This window comes from Nerophis ophidion, linkage group LG05, assembly GCF_033978795.1.
Source record: "Nerophis ophidion isolate RoL-2023_Sa linkage group LG05, RoL_Noph_v1.0, whole genome shotgun sequence".
Classification (NCBI taxonomy): Eukaryota; Metazoa; Chordata; class Actinopteri; order Syngnathiformes; family Syngnathidae; genus Nerophis; species Nerophis ophidion.
This window is the reverse complement of record NC_084615.1, coordinates 18,305,257-18,330,256: the sequence shown is the minus strand read 5'-3', so window position 1 is coordinate 18,330,256 and position 25,000 is coordinate 18,305,257. Positions and strand designations below refer to the sequence as shown.

Below are 25,000 nucleotides of genomic sequence, written 5' to 3'. Positions count from 1 at the left end.
TCAGGTCAAGTCTTTATTGTTGCACTTGGAGTTAGTTAAGATTGGAGTAAGTGACCAGGATAAGATGAGACATTTATTTCGGGCAAATTCGGAAAAAATAGATTGTAAGATACAGGTATCCAATGTGTGGCCTAAATAGTTTTTTTAATTTATTTATTGCTGTGATGAAACTCAAATATCGCTTCTGTGCTGGGGAAAAAAAATGAAAGGCTCAATTGGATAAATGTCATTCGAAGCTATGAAAGCAAAACTCATGTTTTGTGTTGATGTTTGAAGCTAAAATGTAAAATACATTCAACTTCTTATAGACGATCTTCAACAGGATATATTTACAACTTTTCACATGATAACTGCAAAGAAAATAATGATACTGTTTGATGTCAATCAATCAATCAATCAATCAATGTTTACTCATATAGCCCTAAATCGCGAGTGTCTCAAAGGGCTGCACAAGCCACAATGACTTCCGCGGTTCAGCACCCACATCAGGGCAAGGAAAAACTCACAACCCAGTGGGACGTCGATGAGAATGACTGAGAAACCTTGGAGTGGGTCTGACATAAGAGTGTGAAAGTCCAGTCCATAGTGGATCTAACATAATAGTGAAAGTCCAGTCCATAGTGGATCCAACACAATAGTGTGAAAGTCCAGTCCATAGTGGATCTAACACAATAGTGTGAAAGTCCAGTCCATAGTGGATCTAACATAATAGTGTGAAAGTCCAGTCCATATTGGATCTAATATAATAGTGTGAGAGTCCAGTCCATAGTGGATCTAACATAATATTGTGAAAGTCCAGTCCATAGTGGATCTAACATAATAGTGTGAAAGTCCAGTCCATAGTGGATCTAACATAATAGTGTGAGAGTCCAGTCCATAGTGTATCCAACATAATAGTATGAGAGTCCAGTCCATAGTGGATCTAACATAATAGTATGAGAGTCCAGTCCATAGTGGATCTAACATAATAGTGATAGTCCAGTCCATAGTGGATCTAACATAATAGTGTGAGAGTCCAGTCCATAGTGGATCTAACATAATAGTGTGAGAGTCCAGTCCATTGTGGATCTAACATAATAATGTGAGAGTCCAGTCCATTGTGGATCTAACATAATAGTGTGAGACTCCAGTCCATAGTGGATCTAACATAATAGTGATAGTCCAGTCCATAGTGGATCTAACATAATAGTATGAAAGTCCAGTCCATAGTGGATCTAACATAATAATGTGAGAGTCCAGTCCATAGTGGATCCAACATAATAGTGTGAGTCCAGTCCATAGTGGATCTAACATAATAGTGTGAGAGTCCAGTCCATAGTGGATCTAACATAATAGTGTGAGAGTCCAGTCCATAGTGGATCTAACATAATAGTGTGAGAGTCCAGTCCATAGTGGATCTAACATAATAGTGATAGTCCAGTCCATAGTGGATCTAACATAATAGTATGAGTCCAGTCCATAGTGGATCTAACATAATAGTGAGAGTCCAGTCCATAGTGGATCTAACATAATAGTGTGAAAGTCCAGTCCATAGTGGATCTAATATAATAGTGAGAGTCCAGTCCATAGTGGATCTAATATAATAGTGAGAGTCCAGTCCATAGTGGATCCAACATAAGAGTGAGAGTCCAGTCCATAGTGGATCCAACATAAGAGTGAGAGTCCAGTCCATAGTGGATCCAACATAAGAGTGAGAGTCCAGTCCATAGGGATCTAACATAAGAGTGAGAGTCCAGTCCATAGTGGATCTAACATAATAGTGAGCGTCGTCGCGTCCTTGTTTGTGAACGACTGAGCATTTCACGGAAGCCGCTTTTACACCCAATGACGGCACCCACCTGTTCCCAATTAGCCCGTTCACCCATTGGATGATCCAAATAAGCGTTTGATGAGCATTCATCACCTTTCTCCGTCTTTTTTGCCACCAGTGCCAGCTTTTTTGAAACATGTCGCAGGCGTTTTTGGGAGATGTTCGCCGGGTCAAATTCAACTTACATGCAAATTGCAATCCTGGCTGTTTTTATTCATGCGGCCTAATAAAAGCCAATGGTGTCATTTTCACGGGGCGTCGGGTCTAATGCGTGTCCGCCGTAAATATCCAGGTAGCGCTTTTTTACGAGTACCCGCGGCCCGAGCGCTATTGGCTTTACGAGGGTGGCGACTGAGGGTCAATGATAACAAGCGGGAGTTTAAAAGGAGGGAGGGATTCGCCGCTGAATTCCTGTCTGTCACTCTACATAAATCGCGGCGGTCACGACGGCGGCCGCCCCCACCAACCTCCCCAAAAAAGGGCCCGGGGCAGGGACAAAAAAGAGGGAAAACACAGGCGTGAGACATTGGCACAAAGGTCAGCATCCGTCTGGTGCTGGGGGGGCGGGGTCAATATGTTGTCCTTTAAGTGACTGCTTTTCAGCTCGGGTTACTTTGTGGTGAATAATGGCCGGAACATAACGCCGTAACAGTCAATGTGGTCCAAGCTCTTTGTACTCATGCTTTCCAGTTTTTACCAAACAAGTGAGGTGTCAATCCTTGTGCCAGTTGGCAGAATTTGAATACAAGGTATAAAGGTACCTTCTTACGCTACAAACCCTAAAAGTAGTGAAGTTGTCACGTTGTGTAAATGGTAAATAAAAAGAGAATACAATGATTTGCAAATCCTTTTCAACTTATATTCAAATGAATAGACACCAAAGACAAGATATTTAACGTTGTTCAACAATCCGAAGTCTTTGTTGTGGTATTTTAGGCTTCAGGTCTGGGCTACAGGCAGGCCGGTCTAGTACCTGCACTATTTTACTATGAAGCCACGCTGTTGTAGCGTCGTCTTGCTGAAATAAGCAGGGGCGTCCATGATAACGTTGCTTGGATGGCAACATATGTTGCTCTAAAACAGGGGTGTCAAACTCAAATACAGAGTGGGCCAAAAATTTTAAACGGAACAAAGCCGCGGGCCAAGGTTGAACAAATTAACCTTTTAATAGGGACCCAAACAAGTTTTGCATTAAATATTGAACAAGCAAGTCTTATATAACTTTAATGAATGCAAAATCCAGTTTCAAATAATAATAATAATAATTAAAAAAATATCAATGGCATATCAAATGAAATTTAAATAAAAATTGTATGCCTTTTTTTCTATTTGCAATCTTCTGAAGTAAATATCACATTTTTTCCACACACTAATAATAAATTTGAAAATAAAATAATAATGAAAGAACCAAACATTCAAGCCTTGAAGTAGCAAGAGAAAATGCATGAATAAAACGTTAATTATTGGTCAGTTTGCTAGGAGTTTCCCGGAAGAGTTAGTGCTGCAAGGGGTTCTGGGTATTTGTTCTGTTGTGTTATGGTGCGGATGTTCACCCGGAATGTGTTTGTCATTCTTGTTTGGTGTGGGTTCACAGTGTGGCGCATAATTGTAACAGTGCTAAAGTTGTTTATACGGCCACCCTCAGTGTGGCCTGTATGGTTGTTGACCAAGTATGCCTTGCATTCACTTGTGCGTGTGTGTAAAAGCCACAAATATTATGTGACACCCTGTTAGTATGGAGGAAAAGCGGACGTGATGACAGGTTGTAGAGAACACTGAAGGCAGTGCCTTAAATGCACGCCCCCAATATAGTCGTCCAGGTGGAAATCGGTAGAAATTCAGGAGAATGGTTGCCCCGGGAGATTTTCGAGAGGGGCACTGAACTTCGGGAGTCTGCCGGGAAAATTAAGAGGGTTGGCAAGTATGAGTATTAGCGGTAAATGCGGTGTTACAGCGGCACCGACGCTGTATAACACCGGCGGGACAGCTCTAATGCTATATTGATATTGCCTCGAGGGCCAAATTATATCACACGGCGGGCCAGGGTTTGACACCCATGCTCTAAAACATGTATGTACCTTTCAGCATTAATGGTGCCTTCACAGATGTGACACGTGGCTTGGCATCGTCTTGCTGAAATAAGCAGGGGCGTCCTTGATAACGTGGCTTGGATGGCAACATATGTTGTTCCAAATTCTGTATGTACCTTTCAGCATTAATGGCGCCTTCACATTTCTGTTAGTTACCCATGCCTTTGGCACTAATACACCCCCATACCAACACACATGCTCGCTTTTCCACTTTGCGCCTCTAACAGTCCAGATGGCTCTTTTCCTCTTCGGTTCACAGTTTCCGAAAACAATTTGAAATGTGGACTCATAAAGACCACAGAACACATTTCTACTCTGCATTGTTCCATCTTAGATGAGCTCGGGGCCCAGCGAACCTGGCGGCGTTTTTGGGTGTTGTTGATAAATGGCTTTGGCTTTGCATAGTAGAGTTTTATCTTGCACTTACAGGTGTAACGACCAACTGTAGTTACTGACAGTGGTTTTCTGATGTGTTCCCGAACCCATGTGGTGATATCTTTTACACTCTGATGTGTCTTTTTGATGCAGTACTGCTTGAGTGATCGAAGATTCGGAATATCATCGCTTACATGCAGTGATTTCTCCAGATTCTCTGAACCTTTTGATGATATTACAGAGCGTGAAATCCCTAAATTCCTTGCAATGGTTGCTTTGTATTAGTGCCTTGGGCACCGATACACACCCATACCATTACAGATGCTGGGCTTTACACTTTGCGCTTATAATAATCCGGATGGTTCTTTTCCTTATTGTTCCGCAGTTTCTGAAAACAATTTGAAATGTGGACTCGTCAGACCACAGAACACTTTTCCACTTTGCATCAGTTCATCTTAGATGAGCTTGGGGCCCAGTGAAGCAGCGGTATTTCTGGGTGTTGTTGATAAATGCCTTTGGCTTTGCATAGAAGAGTTTTAATTTGCACTTACAGATGCAGCGACCAACTGTAGTTACTGACAGTGGTTTTGTGAAGTGTTCCCGAGCCCATGTGGTGATATCCCTTACAAACTGATTTCGCTTTTTGATGCAGTACGGCCTGAGGGATCAAAGGTTACGGGCATTCAATGTTGGTTTTCAGCCTCGCCACTTACGTGTAGTGATTTCTTCGGGATTCTCTGAAACTTTGGTGATATTACAGACCGTAGATGTTGAAATCCCTAAATTCCTTGCAATAGGTGGCTGAGAAATGTTGTTCTTTAAACAATTTGCTCAGACATTTGTTGACAAAGTGGTGACCCTCGCACCGTCCTTGTTTGTGAACGACTGAGCATTTCATGGAAGCTGCTTTTATACCCAATCATGGCACCCACCTGTTCCCAAGTAACCCATTCACCTGTGGGATGTTCCAAATAAGTGTTTGACAAGCAATCCTCAGCTTGTCTCAGTCTTCTTTGCCACTTGTGCCAGCTTTTTTGGAACATGTTGCAGGGAAAATAGATGCTCTGACTTTGAAGTTGCAGGTTTTTACGACACGGTGAAAGAAAAAAAACCTCTATAGACAGGAAGGAAAAAAAGCAGGCTTCACTACACATCTTAGTTTATTTTAGTTTTTCATTGAACGGACAATGCACAGAAACATTAAGCTCAAAGACAGATATGTTCTGTACCAGATTATAACTAAATAGCTCATTTCCATCTGCAGTCCCTGGCTACCTAAATCAAAGGGATACAAACATCATGCAATAAAATTATTACAAGAAAATCATACCAAATCATGTAATCAAATTAAGAAAAGTCATAAAATGCCCTTTCATGGACACATACTTAATATCCATTACAACCACATCTTATTTACATCATCATCACACAAAGACAATACATGCTCTTGTTCACATCCGTCATCATTTTTAAAAACAACCATGATTTTAACACACACACCACACAATTTCCAACAAAAATGCTGTCATGGATAAATATAATACACATTAAGTGTCCACCTTAGTGACCGTGTGAGCAGCTTGAAATAACTCAACCCCAGATGTTACAGGCGGGGTTTTTTTTTTAATGCACTTTTTAAAACCGTCTCGACCCAGCATCAAGGGTGGATTTGGTCAGTCGATAGAAAAAAAATGAAGTCTTTCGCTGATTATTTCTTACTCGGGTCTTTGTTCTGTTGATCCCCATTCAGACCGTGAGCACCCTGGTGGTAGGAGAAGCCAGCGTCTCAGGAAATTACACCTGTTTGGCCCAGAATGAAGAAGGCAAAACCACAATGGCTTTTCCTTTCTACGTAACTGGTGAGTACTGACCCTAAGTTAACATCAAATACTGTACAGTATTCCTGAGAAATACTTTTAGAAAACCCTACAGTCGCCATCAAAAAGTTAAACATAATTTTATGGCTTTCTTGAGTTTCCAATCATTTCCACAACTCCTATTTCTTTTTTGTGATTGGAGCATGTTCTTGTTGGTCACAAAAACAGATTCATGAAGTTTGCTTCTTTTATGAATTTATTATGGCTCTAAAAGTATACGTACAGCAATGTTAATATTTGCTTACATGTCCCTTGACAAGTTTCACTGCAATAAGGCGCTTTTGGTAGCCATCCACAAGCTTCTGGCAAGGTTGAAGTCTTGACAAAGTTGGTGCAGTTCAGCTAAATTTGATATGGACTTGTTTCTTCAGCATTGTCCAGTCAGGACTTTGGGAAGGCCAATTCTAAAACCTTAATTCTAGTCTAATTTAGCCATTCGTTTACCACTTTTGACCTGTGTTTGGGTGTCATTGTCCTGTCGGAACAACCAACTGCACTGTTAAGTTCCACTCTTCTCCTCCAAAAAGGACCCACGGACAACTCATGATTTCCAACTGATCCACTTTTTATTTTCCAACTTGAAGCATTGTAGGTTTCATTTCAGTTGACCTTCAATGAACCATCAGCAGGTTGTAAAACTTTAAACCACAGAAACAGAGATGTTAATCTAATTACACAGGTATTTTAAAACAATGTTTTACAGATGCTTTTAAACCTCTGAATAATGTTTTAAACCATCCATCCATCCATCCATTTTCCGCTTACCCGAGGTCGGGTCGCGGGTGCAGCAGCCTAAGCAGGAAAGCCCAGACTTTTCTCTCCCCAGCCACTTCGTCCAGCTCTTCCCGGGGGATCCCGAGGCATCCCCAGGCCAGCCGGGAGACATAGTCTTCCCATCATGTCATGGGTCTTCCTACTGGTCAGACGTGCCCTAAACACCTCCCCAGGGAGGCGTTCGGGTGGCATCCTGACCAGATGCCCGAACCACCTCATCTGGCTCCTCTCTATGTAGAGGAGCAGCAGTTTTACTACGAGCTCCTCTCGGATGCCAGAGCTTCTCACCCTATCTCTTAGAGAGAGACCCGCCAATCGACGGAGGAAACACATTTGGGCCGCTTGTACCCGTGATTTTGTCCTTTCGGTCAAAACCCAAAGTTCATGATCATAGGATGGCAGAACTTCTCACCCTATCTCTGAGGGAGAGCTCCGCCAATCAGCGGAGGAAACTCATTTCGGCCGCTTGTACCCATGATCTTGTCCTTTCGGTCATAACCCAAAGCTCATGACCATAGGTGAGGATGGGAACGTAGATCGACCGGTAAATTGAGAGCTTTTCCTTCCGGCTCAGCTCCTTCTTCACCACGACGGATCAATTCTGCGTCCGCATTACTGAAGACGCCGCACTGATCTCACCATCCACTCTTCCCTCACTCATGAACAAGACTCCGAGGTACTTGAACTCCTCCACCTGGGGCAGGGTCTCCTCCCATACCCAGATGTGGTACTCCACCCTTTTCCCGGGCGAGAACCACGGACTCGGACTCGGAGGTGCTGATTCCCATCCCGGTCGCTTCACACTCTGCTGCGAACCGATCCAGTGAGAGCTGAAGATCCTGGCCAGATGAAGCCATCAGGACCACATCATCAGCAAAAGTAGAAACCTAATCCTGCAGCCACCAAACCGGATCCCCTCAGCGCCCGGACTGCGCCTCGAAATTCTGTCCATAAAAGTTATGAACAGAATGGGTGACAAAGGACAGTCTTGGCAGAGTCCAACCCTCACTGGAAACGGGTCCCTAACTATGAAAATATTAGATTTATCATTCATAACCATACAGGACTTTGTTGACCGCGGTGAGGCCTGTAAGCAATTAGCATTGGGCGACTGTAGTTGAACATGTCGAGTGTTTCGTGTACAATACAGGACTAGAGACGGGGGGGGGTGGGGGGTCATTAATCCAAAGCAGGCACTCCTGTAGCTGTGCAGCAAACAAATCCCGAGCCATATGGACATATGGAGTGCAATAATGGCACGCGTAGAAAAAAAGAGATCTGAATAACTGCATTCTTTCCAGTCAGGTCATTCTTTTGTGTCTGAGAGAACGACGCAGTGAGAGTGTGCCATTTATGGGCTTTTTTTCTTTTTCTTCTAACAAACAAAGACGTGGGCACAGATGTAATTGGGTGAACCCTAGTTAATATTAGACCCCTCCGTGTTCAAGTGTTCCCTAGAGCAGGGGTCCCCAACCTTTTTTTTTTTGCACCAGGGACTGGTTTAATGTAGGCATTATTTTCAGGGACCAGCTTTCCATGTGTGGCAGATAAATGCATGTTTAGCAAATAAGTGCAGGAAAAAATGATTACATGAAAAAACTCACCATATTGTTGAATTAGTGGGAACTGCTGGCCTTTCCAAAAAAAAAAAAAGCTCTCCATAGAGATCATTAAAGTTTGTCTAAGTTTAAGTCTTAGGTATTATATCTGTATGGTACTTACACCTTGTGGATCATTAAAGTTTGTCTAAGTTTAAGTCTAAGGAATTATATCTATACGGTACTTAGACCTTGTGGATCATTAAAGTGTGTCTAAGTCTAAGGCATTATATCTGTAAGGAACTTGGACTATGTGGCTCATTAAAGTGTTTTTAAGTCCAAGGCATTTTCTCTGTACGGTACTTAGACCTTGTGGATCAATAAAGTCTGTCTAAGTGTAAGTCTAAGGCATTATATATGTATGGTACTTAGACCTTGTGGATCTAAAGTCTGTCTAAATCTAAGGAATTATATCTGTACTCTGTACGGTACTTAGACCTTGTGTATCATTAAAGTTTGTCTAAGTTTAAGGCATTATATCTGTACGGTACTTAGACCTTATAGATCATTAAAGTGTGTTTAAGTCTAAGGCATTCTTTCTGTACGGTACTTAAAACTTGTGGATCATTCAAGTTTGTCTAAGTCTAAGTCTAAGGCATTATATTTGTACAGTACTTAGACCTTGTGGATCATTAAACTTTGTGTAAGTCTAAGGCATTATATCTGTATGGTACTTAGACCTTGTGGATCATTAAAGTGTGTCTAAGTCTTAGTCTAAGGCATTATATCTGTACGGTACTTAGAACTTGTGGATAATTAAAGTGTGTCTAAGGCATTATATCTGTACGGTATTTGGACTTTGTGGATCATTAAAAATGTGTCTAAGAAAAGCGCGATATAAATCTAAACCATTATTATTATTATTATTATATCTGTACGGTACTTAGACCTTGTGGATCATTAAAGTTTGTCTAAGTCTAAGAAAAGCGCAATATAAATCTAAACCATTATTATTATTATTGTTGTTATATCTGTACGGTACTTAGACCTTGTGGGTCAGTAAAGTTTGTCTAAGTCTAAGGCATTATATCTGTTCGGTACTTAGACTTAGACAAACTTTAATGAGCCACAAAGTCTAAGTACCATACAGATATAATGCCGTAAATTTAGATTTAGACAAACTTTAATGATCCACAAAGTCTCAGTCTAAGGCATTTTATCTGTACGGTACTTAGACTTTGTGGATCATTCAAGTTTGTCTAAGGCATTATATCTGTACGGTACTTAGACAAACTTTATTGAGCCACAAAGTCTAAGTACCATACAGATATAATGCCTTAGACTTAGATTTAGACAAACTTTAATGATCCACAAAGTCTAAGTCTAAGGCATTTTATCTGTACGGTACTTAGACCTTGTGGATCATTCAAGTTTGTCTAAGTCTAAGGCATTATATTTTTACGGTACTTAGACCTTGTGGATCATTAAAGTTAGTCCGTATCTGTTCGGTACTTAGACTAAGACGAACTTTAATGAGCCACAAAGTCTAAGTACCACACAGATATAATGCCTTAGACTTAGACAAACTTAAATGATCTACAAGGTCAAAGTACCGTACAGATACAATGCCTTAGACTTAGATTTAGACAAACTTTAATGATCCACAAAGTCTAAGTCTAAAGCTTTGTATCTGTACGGTACTTAGAGCTTGTAGATCATTAAAGTGCGTCTAAGTCTAAGTCAAAGGCATTTCATCTGTATGGTACTTAGACCTTGTGGATCATTAAAGTTTGTCTAAATCCAAGTCTAAGGCATTATGTCTGTACGGTACTTAGACCTTGTGGATCATTCAATTTTGTCTAAGTCTAAGTCTGAGGCATTATATCTGTACGGTACTTTGACCTTGAGGATCATTAAAGTTTGTCTAAGTCTAAGGCATTATATCTGTTAGGTACTTAGACAAACTTTAATGAGCCACAAAGTCTAAGTACCATACAGATATAATGCCTTAGACTTAGACAAAATTGAATGATCCACAATGTCTAAGTCTAAAGCTCTGTATCTGTGCGGTACTTAGAGCTTGTAGATCATTAAAGTGTGTCTAAGACTAGTCTAAGGCATTTTATCTGTACGGTATTTAGACCTTGTGGATCATTAAAGTTTGTCTAAGTCTAAGGCATTATATCTGTACGGTACTTAAAACTTGTGTATCATTAAAGTGTCTAAATCTAAGGCATTATATCCGTACGGTACTTGGACTTTGTGGATCATTAGAGTTTGACTAAGTCTAAGGCATTATATCTGTACGGTACTTAGACTTAGACAAACTTTAATGAGCCACAAAGTCCAAGTACCATACAGATATGATGCCTTAAACTTAGACTTAGACAAACTTTAATGATCTACAAGTTCTAAGTACCATACAGATATAATGACTTAGATTTAGACAAACTTTAATGATCCACAAAGTCTAAGTCTAAAGCTCTGTATCTGTGCGGTACTTAGAGCTTGTAGATCATTCAAATGTGTCCAAGCCTAAGGCATTATATCTGTACGGTACTTAGAACTTGTGGATCATTCAAGTGTGCCTAAGTGTAAGTCTAAGACATTATAATTGTACGGTACTTAGACCTTGTGGATCATTAAAGTTTGTCTAAGCCTAAGGCATTATATCTGTACGGTACTAAGAGCTTGTGGATCATTCAAGTGTGTCCAAGTCTAAGGCATTATATTTGTACGGTACTTAGACCTTGTGGATCATTAAAGTTTGTCTAAGTCTAAGACATTATATCTGTACGGTACTTAGACCTTGTGGATCATTCAAGTATGTCTAAGTCCAAGGCATTATATCTGTACGGTACTTAGACAAACTTTAATGAGCCAAAAAGTCTAAGTACCATTATATCTATACGGTACTTAGACAAACTTTAATGAGCCACAAAGTCTAAATACCATACAGATATAATGCCTTGGACTTAGATTTAGACAAACTTTAATGATCCACAAAGTCTAAGTCTAAGGCATTTTATCTGTACGGTACTTAGACCTTGTGGATCATTGAAGTTTGTCTAAGAATTTTTTTCAACAAACAAGTTATTGGTGAGTCTGCTGGGACTGACGACAGTTAAGTGGGAAAAAATGTGGTCCTTTATAAATGATTTAATGCCCTGTAGCAAATGCGTCACGGACCGGTCTCGGTCCCCTGACCAATGGTTGGGGACCAATGCCCGAGAGGAATTCCACTCTCATCCAGAGGTGGAGAAATACCAAGCATGGAGGAATGCCTCAAAAAAAAAAAAATGTACTAACAGCTGTCTTCTCTTACGGAACACAGAATGCTTTCCAGCGATCTGAATAAACAAGCACAGTCTGCCCCCCCCCCCCCCCCCAAATCCCCCATCCCCTCCGGGGGGCCCTTGACTTAGCTTCCCTGCAATCGGACCACTGTGCCATCGGCGACGCTGTCCTCCAGCAACGTGCTTCCAATTAGCCGTCATGAAACAGGAAACAAGCGTAGACTTGACATTCTTGTCCTCGCAACAAGATGCTCCGTGTCCTCAAGTCTGGTACAAAAACACTTCCCTCACGGTCCACCCTCCAGAGATCCTGGGGACATTCTGTTTTGTCACTTTGAGCGTACAGTAGGCGACATCTGCCATCCTTCGTTTTGCGTAAAAATGGCAAATCTTAGCAAAAATTGACACGTTTGTTCCATGTAACAAAAAGCTCAATTGAAAAAAAAAAGTTTTTTCTTTTCATCTAAATCCGAACCTAAACTAGAGCAATCTTGTATATTTTTTAAATGTAAATTTGGTTTAGGAGTTATGTTATGCATTTTTATTGCTTTTTTCGCATTATCTACGGATTCTGTCGTATCGAGTAAAAAATTAATCGTTGTGTTTGCAAACCTTACAAAATATATTCATTCCGGTAAAACTCACAAAGATACATTATTTCAGGCATTATCAGCCATTTTGCATGTTTGGTTTAGGAGTTATGTTTAGTATGACAGTTGTACTGTCATATTGAGTAAAAAAAAACATTTTTTTGTTTTTGCAAACCTTAAAAAAGAAAATTTTTCCAGTACAACTCACAAAGATACATTATTCCAGGCATTATTAGACATTTTGCATGTTTGGTTTAGGAGTTATGTCTGAGTACATTTGTATTGCTTTTTTTGTATTATCTCATGATTCTAAGAACATTAATGTCATTGAAAAATATATTTTTTACAAACCCTGTTTCCATATGAGTTGGGAAATTGTGTTAGATGTAAATGTAAACAGAATACAATCATTTTCTAATCATTTTCAACCCATAGTCAGTTGAATATGCTACAAAGACAACATATTTGATGTTCAAACTGATAAAAAAAATTGTTTTTGCAAATAATAATTAACTTTAGAATTTCATGCCAGCAACATGTGACAAAAGTTGGGAAAGGTGGCAAAAAAAACTGATAAAGTTGAGAAATACTCATCAAACACTTATTTGGAACATCCCACAGGTGTGCAGGCTAATTGGGAACAGGTGGGTGCCATGATTGGGTATAAAAGCAGCTTCCATGAAATGCTAAGTAATTCACAAACAAGGATGGGGTGAGGGTCACCACTTTGTAAGCAAATTGTTGAACAGTTTTAGAACAACATTTCTCAATGCAAGGAATTTAGGGATTTTACCATCTACGGCCCGTAAAATCATCAAAAGGTTCAGAGAAATCTGGAGAATTCACTGCACGTAAGCCATGACATTACAGACCTTTGAGCCCTCAGGCGGTACTGCATCACAAATCGACATCAGTGTGTAAAGGATATCACCACAGGGGCTCAGGAACATTTCATAAAACCACTGACAGTAACTACAGTTGGTTGCTACATCTGTAAGTGCAAGTTAAAACTCTGCTAGGCAAAGCAAAACCCATTTATCAACAAAGCCAAGGAACGCCGCTGGATTCTCTGGGCCCCAACTCACCTAAGATAGACTGATGCAAAGTGGAAAAGTGTTCTGTGGTCTGACGATTCCACATTTCAAATTATATCTGGAAACTGTGGACGTGGTGTCTTCCGGAACAAAGAGGAAAATAACCATCAGGATTGTTATAGGCGCAAAGTTCAAAAGCCAGCATGTGTGATGGTATGGGGGTGTATTAGTGCCCAAGGCATGGGTAACTTACACATCTGTGAAGGCACCATTAATGCTGAAAGGTCCATTCAGGTTTCGGAGCAACATATGTTGTCATCCAAGCAACGTTATCATGGACACTCAGGCTTATTTCAGCAAGACAATGTCAAACCACGTGTTACAACAGCGTGGCTTCGTGGTAAAAGAATGCGGAGTACTTTCCTGGCCCGCCTGCAGTCCAGACCTGTCTCCCATCGAAAATGTGTGCCGCATTAAAAAGCCTAAAATACGACAGCGGAGACCCCGGACTGTTGAACGACTGAAGCTCTACATAAAACAAGAATGAGAAAGAATTCCACTTTCAAAGTTTCAACAATTATTTTCCTCAGTTCCCAAACGTTTATTGAGTGTTGTTAAAAGAAAAGGTGATGTAACACAGTGGTGAACATGCCCTTTCCCAACTACTTTGGCACGTGTTGCAGCTAAGTTAATTATCATTTGCAAAAAAAAAGTAAAGTTTGTGAGTTTGAACATCAAATATCTTGTCTTTGTAGTGCATTCAACTGAATATGGGTTGAAAATGATTTGCAAATCATTGTATTCCGTTTATATTTACATCTAACACAATTTCCCAACTCATATGGAAACGGGGTTTGTGTTTCTACACGTGTGTTGGCCCTGTGATGAGGTGGCAACTTGTCCAGGGTGTACGCCGCCTTCCGCCTGATTGCAACTGAGATAGGCTCCAGCACCCCCGCCTCCCTGAAGGGCCAAACGGTAGAAAATGGATAAATGGATTTCTATTAATCTGAATTTGAACATAAACTAATACAATCTTGGATATTTTTGAGATGTAAATGTGGTTTAGGAGTTATGTTTGGATACATTTTTATTGCTTTTTTCGCATTATCTCGGGATTCTAAGAACATTCCTGTTATATTGAGTAAAAAACTAAATTGTGTGTTTGCAGATCTTACAAAAGCTCATGTTTTGAGTAAAACTTGTTTGCACTGGCCTTTAATTTAAATTTGGCGCGCCTAATGTTCGGAATAATTCTGGTTTTGCTTACCGACCTCGGAGCAATTTTATTTGAAACATGGTGTAATGATAAGTGTGATCAGTAGATGGGAGTCACACATAAGACAAACGTGTTAAAGTACCAATGATTGTCACACACACACACACTAAGTGTGGTGAAAGTATTCTCTGCATTTGACCCATCACCCTTGATCACCCACTGGGAGGTGAGGGGAGCAGTGGGCAGCAGCGGTGGCCGCGCCTGGGAATCATTGTTGGTGATTTAACCCCCAATTCCAACCCTTGATGCCGAGTGCCAAGCAGGGAGGTAATTGCTCCCTTTTTTATAGTCTTTGGTATTGAACTCCCGACCTACTCATCTCATCTTTAACAACTAGGCCATTTGTCCACCAGATGGCGCTAGTCTTTCCCATTCAAAGGATGCAGCGACAGTCGACCCTTTTTAATGTTTTTGTAAATGTCTTTGTGTGCCTCTATTAATATTAAGAAGGGTATAAAAATAATGCATTAAATCTATGTTACAGTATATTATAAAAGCCAAAAGCAGTGAAGTTGGCACCTTGTGTAAACTGTAAATAAAAAGAGAATACAATGATTTGCAAATCCTTTTCAACTTATATTCAACTGAATGGACTGCAAAGACAATATACTTAACATTCGAATTGGTAAACTTTGTTATATTGCGCAATTAATCATGAACTTAGAATCAAATGGCAGCAACACATTGCAAAAAAGTTGTCACAGGGGCATTTTTACCAGTGTGTTACATGGCCTTTCCTTTGAACAACACCCAGTAAAGGTGTAGGAACTGAGGAGACACATTTTTGGAGTGGAATTAGTTCCCATTCTTGCTTGAAGTACAGCTTAAGTTGTTCAACAGTCTCCCTTCTCATATTTTAGCCTTCATATTGCACCACACATTTTCAATGTCAGGCCAGTCTAGGACCTGCACTCTTACTATGGAGCCAAACTGTTGTAACACGTGGCTTGGCATTGTCCTGCTGGAATAAGCAGGGGCGTCCATGATAACGTTGCTTGGATGGCAACATATGTTGCTCCAAAACCAGTATGTACCTTTCAGCATTAATGACCCATGCCTTGGGCCCTAATACACCCCCATACATCACACATGCTGGCTTTTACACTCTGCGCCTACAACAATCCGGATGGTTCTTTTCCTCTTTGTTCCGGAGGACACGACGGCCACAGTTTCCAAAAACAATTTAAAATGTGGACTCGTCAGACCACAGAACACTTTTCCACATTCCATCAGTCCATCTTAGATGAGCTCCGGCTCTGTAAGGCTGGTGGCGTTTCTGGGTTTTGTTGATAAATGGCTTTGGCTTTGCGTATTATAATTTTAACTTTTACTTACAGATGTAGCGACCAACTGTAGTTACTGACAGTGGTTTTCGGAAGTGTTCCTGAGCCCATGTGGTGATATCCTTTACGCACTGATGTCGCTTTTTGATGCAGGGATCCGTAATATCATGGCTCACGTGCAGTGATTTCTCCAGATTCTCTGAACCTTTTGAGGATATTACGGACCGTAGATGGTGAAATCCCTAAGTTCCTTGCAGTAGCTGTTTGAGAAATGTTGTTCTTAATCAATTTGCTCAGGCATTTGTTGACAAAGTGGTGACCCTCGCCCCGTCCTTGTTTGTGAACGATTGAGCATTTCACGGAAGCTGCTTTTATACCCAATCCATGGCACCCACCTGTTCCCAATTACCCAGTCCACCTGTGGGATGTTCCAAATAAGTGTTTGATGCGCATTCCTCAACCTTCTCAGTCTTTTTTGCCTATTGTGCCAGCTTTTTTATAAACATGTTGCAGGCGTCAAATTCCAATTGAGCTAATATTTGCACAAAATAACCAATTTTACTGGTTCGAACATTAAATATCTTGTCTTTGCAATCTAGTCAATTAAAAATAGGTTGAAAAGGATTTGCAAATCATTGTATTCTCTTTTTATTTACCATTTACACAACCTGACAACTTCACTGCTTTTGGGTTTTGTATTTTGTGTACTGTAAATGATGAGTTTAAAATGAGGAAAAAGGTTGATGTTTCATATTATTGCAGCTGTTTTGGGGCATACTTACCAACCTTGAGACCTCCGATTTCGGTGTATTGGGGGGTGGGGGCGTGGTTGGGGGTTGGGCGGAGGCGTGGTCGGGGCGGGGGGCGTGGTTAAGAGGAGATTATATTTACAGCCAATATTTTTATATTGGCTGTAATTAATATATATATATATATATATATATATATATATATATATATATATATATATATATATTATATATAATGTATGAAATACTTAACTTTTAGTGAATTTTAGCTATATTTTTTTTTATTGTATATATGAATAAAATAAATAGTTGAATTTCAGATGGCACTTATAAAGTAAACAGTAATAAAAACACAGTTGTTCTACTAACAGTACTGTGCTTGCTGGTTACTAAAAAACAACAACACTTACCTTTCACTATTTGAGTAACGTCACTTCCAAGTTTCCAGAAGATGGCGCCAGGATGTGATTTGCCCTGCTGTCCCTCGCTGTCAGCTCTGTTTGTTTTTGTGTTTGCGTCTACTTTCGACGTCCCAGTCAGCCTTTTCACCTGGCCGGATTCCTGCCTTGCTTTTCCGCCTCGTTTTTCCTCTCCCTCGCCACCTGCGGGCTGTGTGTCGGGCCTGACCTAGATTAGCTGCGCCCTTGAACATACTGGCCGCTGACAGGTTCGGTCTTGTGAACGCAAGATCTTTGACAAACAACGTTATCGCAGGTGGATCTGAGGGCATTTCAAGTAATGCCCTCAGATCCACCTGCGATCCTCCTTTTCACACTTTGAACTGTGCATGTTTGAGCTGGGGGGGGGGCGTGGCCTCCAGCTCCAGCTGAATTTCGGGAGATTTTCGGGAGAAAATTTCTTCCGGGAGGTTTTCGGGAGAGGCGCTGAATTTCGGGAGTCTCCCGGAAAATCCGGAAGGGTTGGCAAGTATGTTTTGGGGTCAAATGTGTGAGTGAATTTGAAGGACGTCCTAAACGCCCAACACAATGGACACTGAGCCTCACAGCAAACACTGCGGATGTTGTAACGTCATCCTTTCAAGTCTCTTTTCCTCCCCTCTTCCACACCAGATCACCAGGACGCCATATCCATCCAGCCTCAGTCTGCCCTGGAGAGAGACCACGTCACCTTGAGCTGCCGGGCCTCGCGTTACCTTTACACACACCTGCAGTGGTTGGATTCCGGGAATCGCACCATCACCTCAAATGTGTCCATGCCTCAGTTCAGCCTTTACTCCATTTCCATTTCCCTCCACCTGCACAATGTGAGCAGAAACGGCAGCGCAGGCTACAAGTGTCGGGCTTATAAGCAGCGAAATAAGGTGGAGGTCAAGTCAGCGGATCTGAATGTGATTGGTGAGTCACACATAATTCTCTTTTTAACCACTTCACAAATACTGTGTGACCTTGTGGCAAGATTGAATTACTCTAGACCAGGGGTGTCCAAAGTGTGGCCCAGGGGTCATTTCTGGCCAAGTTCTAACCGCCCGCGACACATTCTATAAATACTATAAAATGAATAATAGTATAAAAAAAAGTGGACTAAAAGAGCAAGCAGGTGAACTGTAATGAGGAATAAGATGCAGTGTTGAGTCTAATAACACAAGACTGCCATGCAGGCTGTATTTGTCTTTAAAGATGCCATTGCTCAAGAAATAATAATGAATCAAAATCAATGTTGTTTTTAGTTATTGACCTACTAAAGGTTTTAATAACTTCACGTCAAAAATTCTGTTAGAAATATTTTAAGGGGATAATATTGCATATTTTGTTTGTTCACCATATAAAAAATATATTTTTAAAATGTGTGTGTGTGTGTGTTTGTGTGTGTGTGTGTATATATGTGTGTTTGTATACATGTGTGTGTGTGTTTGTATACATGTGTGTGTGTATATATAGATATGTGTATATATATGTGTATATATATACATACATATTTATACAGTATATATACATGTGTATATACATGTGTGTGTGTGTGTATATATATATATATATATATATATGTGTGTGTGTGTGTGTGTGTGTGTATATATGTGTGTGTTTATATACATGTGTGTGTGTGTGTGTTTGTATACATGTGTGTGTATATATAGATATGTGTATATATATATGTGTATATATACATACATATTTATACAGTATATATACATGTGTATATACATATGTGTGTGTGTATATATATATATATATATATATATATATATATGTGTGTGTGTGTGTGTGTGTGTGTGTGTGTGTGTGACTGACTATGTATATATACATGTGTCAATGTGTGTATGTATATGTGTGTATATATATATATATACATATATATATATATATTCATCTTTTGTTTGTTCGTATTTGTTTTTTGTCTTTTTTTAAAGGCATAAGAAAAAAATAAAAACCTTTTATTGCTCAAAAAATGAAAATGAATCAAAATCAATGTTGTTTTAAATTATTGACCTATTAAAAACTCTAATAATTTCGTGTCAAACATTTTGTTTTGAATATTGTAGGGGGATATTATAATTTGTTTGTTCGGCATATTGAAAAAAAGATAAATATATATCATTTTTAAGACAAAAAAACATTTTTTATTGTGGAACTTTTTTTTTCAAACAAATTTTTCAATAAATAATAATTGATTTGGTTTTAAATGATTGACCTATTAAAGGCTCTGCATCAAAAATTCTGTTTTGAATATTTTCCTTTCTACATATATGTATATATATATATATATATATATATATATATATATATATATATATATATATATATATATATATTTTTTTTTTTTTTTTTTTTTTTAAAGGCATAAAACAAAAACACATGGAAAAAAATTAAATAAACTTATCGTGGAACATTTTTTAATCTTATTTAAACTGTCATTGTTCAACAAATGATAACGCACTAAAATCAATGTTGTTTTGAATGATCGACTTATTTTAGACTCCAATGACTTCACGTCAAATATATTCATATACAAAATTTACACATTGTTTTGTGACGGAAATATTACATATTTTGTGATTTTGCCATGAAAAAAAAACGGGTTTTTGACAAAAATGGCATAAAACATTTAAAAAATACACTTTATATAAACACAGAGACCTGAAGTTGGCTAAAAAAAACAACAAACTATATACTGCATTGTGTTGGTTTAGAAAATGAAAACTTTCAAAATGGTACCAGCATGTTTAGGTTTTTTAGTATGCAGGTTGGACACCCCTGGGTGAGTACACCCATGAGTGACACCCTTGACTCACAGTAACTGTTTCACACCACTAACTGTCTCCCATTCTGTTGTTGTGGTTTTCAGCCAGAAGACATCCCTGGCTGGGTCAAAACCTCACCAATCAGGAGGTGAACAGTAGCAACACCCTGGTGCTGACTTGCCTGGCACACGGGGTCCCTCAGCCCAACATCACATGGTACAAGAACAGTGTGATACTGGAGGAAGGCCCAGGTACAAGACCACCTTACCAAGGACTGTGATTTCTAAGTCTAAGTCATTTTATCTGTACAGTACTTAGACCTTGTGGATCATTAAAGTTTAAGTCTATGACATATCTGTACGGTACTTAGACCTTGTGGATCATTAAAGTGTGTCTAAGTCTAAGGCATTATATATGCACAGCACTTAGACCATGTAGATCATTAAAGTGTGTTTAAGTCTAAGTCTATGACATTATATCTGTACGGTTCTTAGACCTTGTGGGTCATGTAAGTTTGTCTAAGTCTAAGGCATTATATCTGTACTTAGACCTTGTAGATCATTAAAGTGTGTCTAATTCTAGGGCATTATATCTGTACAGTACTTAGACCTTGTGGATCATTAAATTTTGTCTAAGTCTAAGGCATTATATCTGTACGGTACTTAGACCTTGTGGATCATTAAAGTGTGTCTAAGTCCAAGGCATTATATCTGTACGGTACTTAGAACTTATGAATCATTACAGTTTAAGTCTATGACATTATATCTGTAGGGTACTTAGACCTTGTGGATCATTAAAGTTTAAGTCTATGACATTATATCTGTACGGTACTTAGACCTTGTGGATCATTTAAGTTTAAGTCTATGACATTATATCTGTACGGTTCTTAGACCTTGTGGGTCATGTAAGTTTGTCTAAGTCTAAGGCATTATATCTGTACTTAGACCTTGTAGATCATTAAAGTGTGTCTAATTCTAGGGCATTCTATCTGTACAGTACTTAGACCTTGTGGATCATTAAATTTTGTCTAAGTCTAAGGCATTATATCTGTACGGTACTTAGACCTTGTGGATCATTAAAGTGTGTCTAAGTCCAAGGCATTATATCTGTACGGTACTTAGAACTTATGGATCATTACAGTTTAAGTCTATGACATTATATCTGTACGGTACTTAGACCTTGTGGATCATTAAAGTTTAAGTCTATGACATTATATCTGTAGGGTACTTAGACCTTGTGGATCATTTAAGTTTAAGTCTATGACATTATATCTGAACGGTTCTTAGACCTTGTGGGTCATGTAAGTTTGTCTAAGTCTAAGGCATTATATCTGTACTTAGACCTTGTAGATCATTAAAGTGTGTCTAATTCTAGGGCATTATATCTGTACAGTACTTAGACCTTGTGGATCATTAAATGTTGTCTAAGTCTAAGGCATTATATCTGTACGGTACTTAGAACTTGTGGATCATTACAGTTTAAGTCTATGACATTATATCTGTAGGGTACTTAGACCTTGTGTAGCATTTAAGTTTAAGTGTAAGTCTAAGGCATTATATCTGTACGGTTCTTAGACCTTGTGGATCATTAAAGTGTGTCTAATTCTAAGGCACTATATATGTACAGCACTTAGACCATGTAGATCATTAAAGTGTGTTTAAGTCTAAGTCTATGACATATCTGTACGGTTCTTAGACCTTGTGGGTCACGTGAGTTTGTCTAAGTCTAAGGCATTATATCTGTACTTAGACCTTTTAGATCATTAAACTGTGTCTAATTCTAGGGCATTATATCTGTACAGTACTTAGACCTTGTGGATCATTAAATGTTGTCTAAGTCCAAAGCATTATATCTGTACGGTACTTAGACCTTGTGGATCTTTAAAGTTTGTCTAAGTCTAAGGCATTATATCTGTACGGTACTTAGACCTTGTGGATCATTAAAATGTGTCTAAGTCTAAGGCATTATATCTGTACGGTACTTAGACCTTGTGGATCATTAAAGTGTGTCTAAGTCTAAGGCATTATATCTGTACGGTACTTAGACCTTGTGGATCATTAACGTTTAAGTCTATGACATTATATCTGTAGGGTACTAAGACCTTGTGGATCATTAAAGTTTGTCTAAGTCCAAGGCATTATATCTGTACAGTACTTAGAAACTTGTGGATCATTAAAGTGTGTTTAAGTCTAAGTCTAAGGCATTATATCTGTACGGTTCTTTGACCTTGTGGATCATTAAAGTGTGTCTAATTCTAGGGCATTATATCTGTACAGTTTTTAGACCTTGTGGGTCATGTAAGTTTGTCTAAGTCTAAGGCATTATATCTGTACTTAGACCTTGTAGATCATTAAAGTGTGTCTAATTCTTGGGCATTATATCTGTACAGTACTTTGACTTTGTGGATCATTAAATGTTGTCTAAGTCTAAGGCACTATATCTGTACGGTAGTTAAAACTTGTGGATCATTACAGTTTAAGTCTATGACATTATATCTGTAGGGTACTTAGACCTTGTGATTCATTAAAGTTTGTCTAAATCCAAGGCATTATATCTGTACAGTACTTAGAACATGTGGATCATTAAAGTTTAAGATTATGACATTATATCTGTAGGGTACTTAGACCTTGTGGATCATTAAAGTTTGTCTAAGTCCAAGGCATTATATCTGTATGGTACTTAGACCTTGTGGATCATTAAAGTTTGTTTAAGTCTAAATCCAAGGCATTATATCTGTACGGTACTTAGACCTTGTGGATCATTTATGTTTGTCTAAGTCTAAGTTTCTGTACTTAGACCTTGTGGATCATTAACGTTTGTCCAAGTCAAAGTGTAAGGCATTATATATGTACGGTACTTAGACCTTGTATATCATTAAAGTGTGTCTAAGTCTAGGGCATTATATCTGTGTGGTACTTAGACCTCGTAGATCATTAAAGTGTGTCTAAGTCCAAGGCATTATATCTGTACGGCACTTAGACCTTGTGGATCATTAAAGTGTGTTTAAGTCTTAGTTTAAGGCATTATATCTGTACGGTACTTAGACCTTGTGGGTCATTCAAATGTGTCTTAGTCTAAGTCTAAGGCATTATGTCTCTACGGTACTTAGACCTTGTAGATCAATAACGTTTGTCTAAGTCTAAGGCGTTATATCTGTACGGTACTTAGACCTTGTGGGTCATTCAAATTTGTCTAAGTCTAAGGCATTATATCTGTACTTTGTGCTGTCATGGTACTTGGGATTGTTATTAATAGGAATATATATATATATATATATATATATATATATATATATATATATAAAATAATAATATGACTCCTTTAATGCACTCCATAATCCGGTGCACCTTACGTATGCAAAAAGATCTAAAAATAGATCATTCATCGGCAGTGCGCCTCATTATCCGGTGCGCCCTATGGTCCGGAAAATATGGTATGTTGTACGTAATGTCTGCTTTTACCTAGAGTGTTTTGTTGTTGTTATGTGTTTAGGAAAACGTTTAAAATCGCTAACCAGCACGCCCGCTAGCCGCACTATTTGTTTATCGACTAGACGCATGACTAGATTTCTAAGCCGGACTCTAGTTCCTCTAATGTTTCCTGTACTCCGTAAGTCCCTGTACCGTTCCCAACGGTCCATAGCAAAAATGAGTGAATACCCCCCTGACTGCCACCGGGTCTCAACTCAACCTGACCGTGTTTGCACCTGATTAAAAGGACTTCTTAAGTTCTAATGAGTGTCATGTTTTGGTACCTGCAGGCATCAACGTGTGGCATGACGGCGCTCTGATCATTGAGAGGGTGAAGAAGGACGACGAGGGTCTGTACGAGTGCGTGGCCACCAACACCGAGGGCCTCGTCAAAAGCAGCGCCTTCGTCACCGTGCTTGGTAAGTCAGCCTCGATCTGGTTGTCCAACCAGAGGATGTTTTGTCACGTGATGGACAAACTGACTTGTGATGATGTCACTCTGAGAAGAAGCTGGCGATCTGAAGGCCAAGTGAATTCCTTCTTGATCTCAGAGCATTACATCATAACAACTGGACTCTTTGGTTGGTCTTGGAAGATGATTCACCTCTCATCTGACTAGACTTCATCAGTTCATGGTCATAAACTTGGATTGTTACATCGAGTCTTCCACTTGGTCACATCTGGTCTTAGACTTGGATCGGTCACATTTAGTCTTAGACTTGGATTGGTCGCATCTAGTCTTAGTAGATTGGTCACATCTGGTCTTTGACTTTGTTCGGTCAGATCTAGTTTTAGACTTAGATTGGTCAGTTCTAATCTTTGACTTAGATTGGTCACATCTAGTCTTATATTTAGATTGGTCACATTTAGTCTTAAACTAAGATTGGTCACATTGAGTCTTGGACTTAGATTCGTCACATTTACTCTTACATTTAGATTAGTCACATCTAGTCTTACTTTTCAATTGGTCGCATCTATTCTTAGATTGAAATTGGTCAAATCTACTGTAAGACTTATATTGGTCACAAATGGTTTAGATTGGTCGCAGTCTTAGTCTTAGATTGGTCACATCTAGTCTTATACTAATATTGATCACATCTAGTCTTAGACTTCAATTGGTTGGATCTAGTCTTAGATTTAGCTTGGTAACATCTAGTTTAGATTGGTCACATTAGTCTTAGATTTAAATGTGGTCACATTTAGTCTTAGTCTTAGATAGGTCACATCTAGTCTTATACTAATATTGATCACATCTAGTCTTAGACTTCAATTGGTTGGATCTAGTCTTAGACTTAGCTTGGTCACATCTAGTCTTAGACTTAGCTTGGTCACATCTAGTCTTAGATTGGTCACATCTAGTTTAGATTGGTCACAACTAGTCTTAGTTTTACATTGGTCACATTTAGTCTTGGTCTTAGATTGGTCACATCTAGTCTTATACTAATATTGATCACATTTAGTCTTAGACTTCAATTGGTTGGATCTAGTCTTTGACTTAGCTTGGTCACATCTAGTCTTAGACTTAGCTTGGTCACATCTAGTCTTGGACTTAGATTAGTCACATCTAGTTTACATTGGTCACATTTAGTCTTAGTCTTAGATTGGTCACATCTAGTGTTATACTAATATTGATCAC

At 39.1% G+C, this 25,000-nt stretch overlaps 1 protein-coding gene across 3 annotated transcripts in view; it reads left to right on the top strand.

The window, feature by feature from the left end:
• Positions 1–25,000, top strand: part of kdrl (kinase insert domain receptor like) — a 403,844-nt gene that overhangs the window by 84,532 nt on the left and 294,312 nt on the right. For all 3 annotated transcript variants that reach the window (XM_061900269.1, XM_061900270.1, XM_061900268.1), the window contains exons 12-15: positions 6,026–6,134; positions 17,766–18,050; positions 19,999–20,145; positions 23,655–23,783. In XM_061900269.1, coding sequence (XP_061756253.1) covers positions 6,026–6,134; positions 17,766–18,050; positions 19,999–20,145; positions 23,655–23,783 — 670 coding nt within the window. The remainder of the gene's footprint in view (positions 1–6,025; positions 6,135–17,765; positions 18,051–19,998; positions 20,146–23,654; positions 23,784–25,000) is intronic.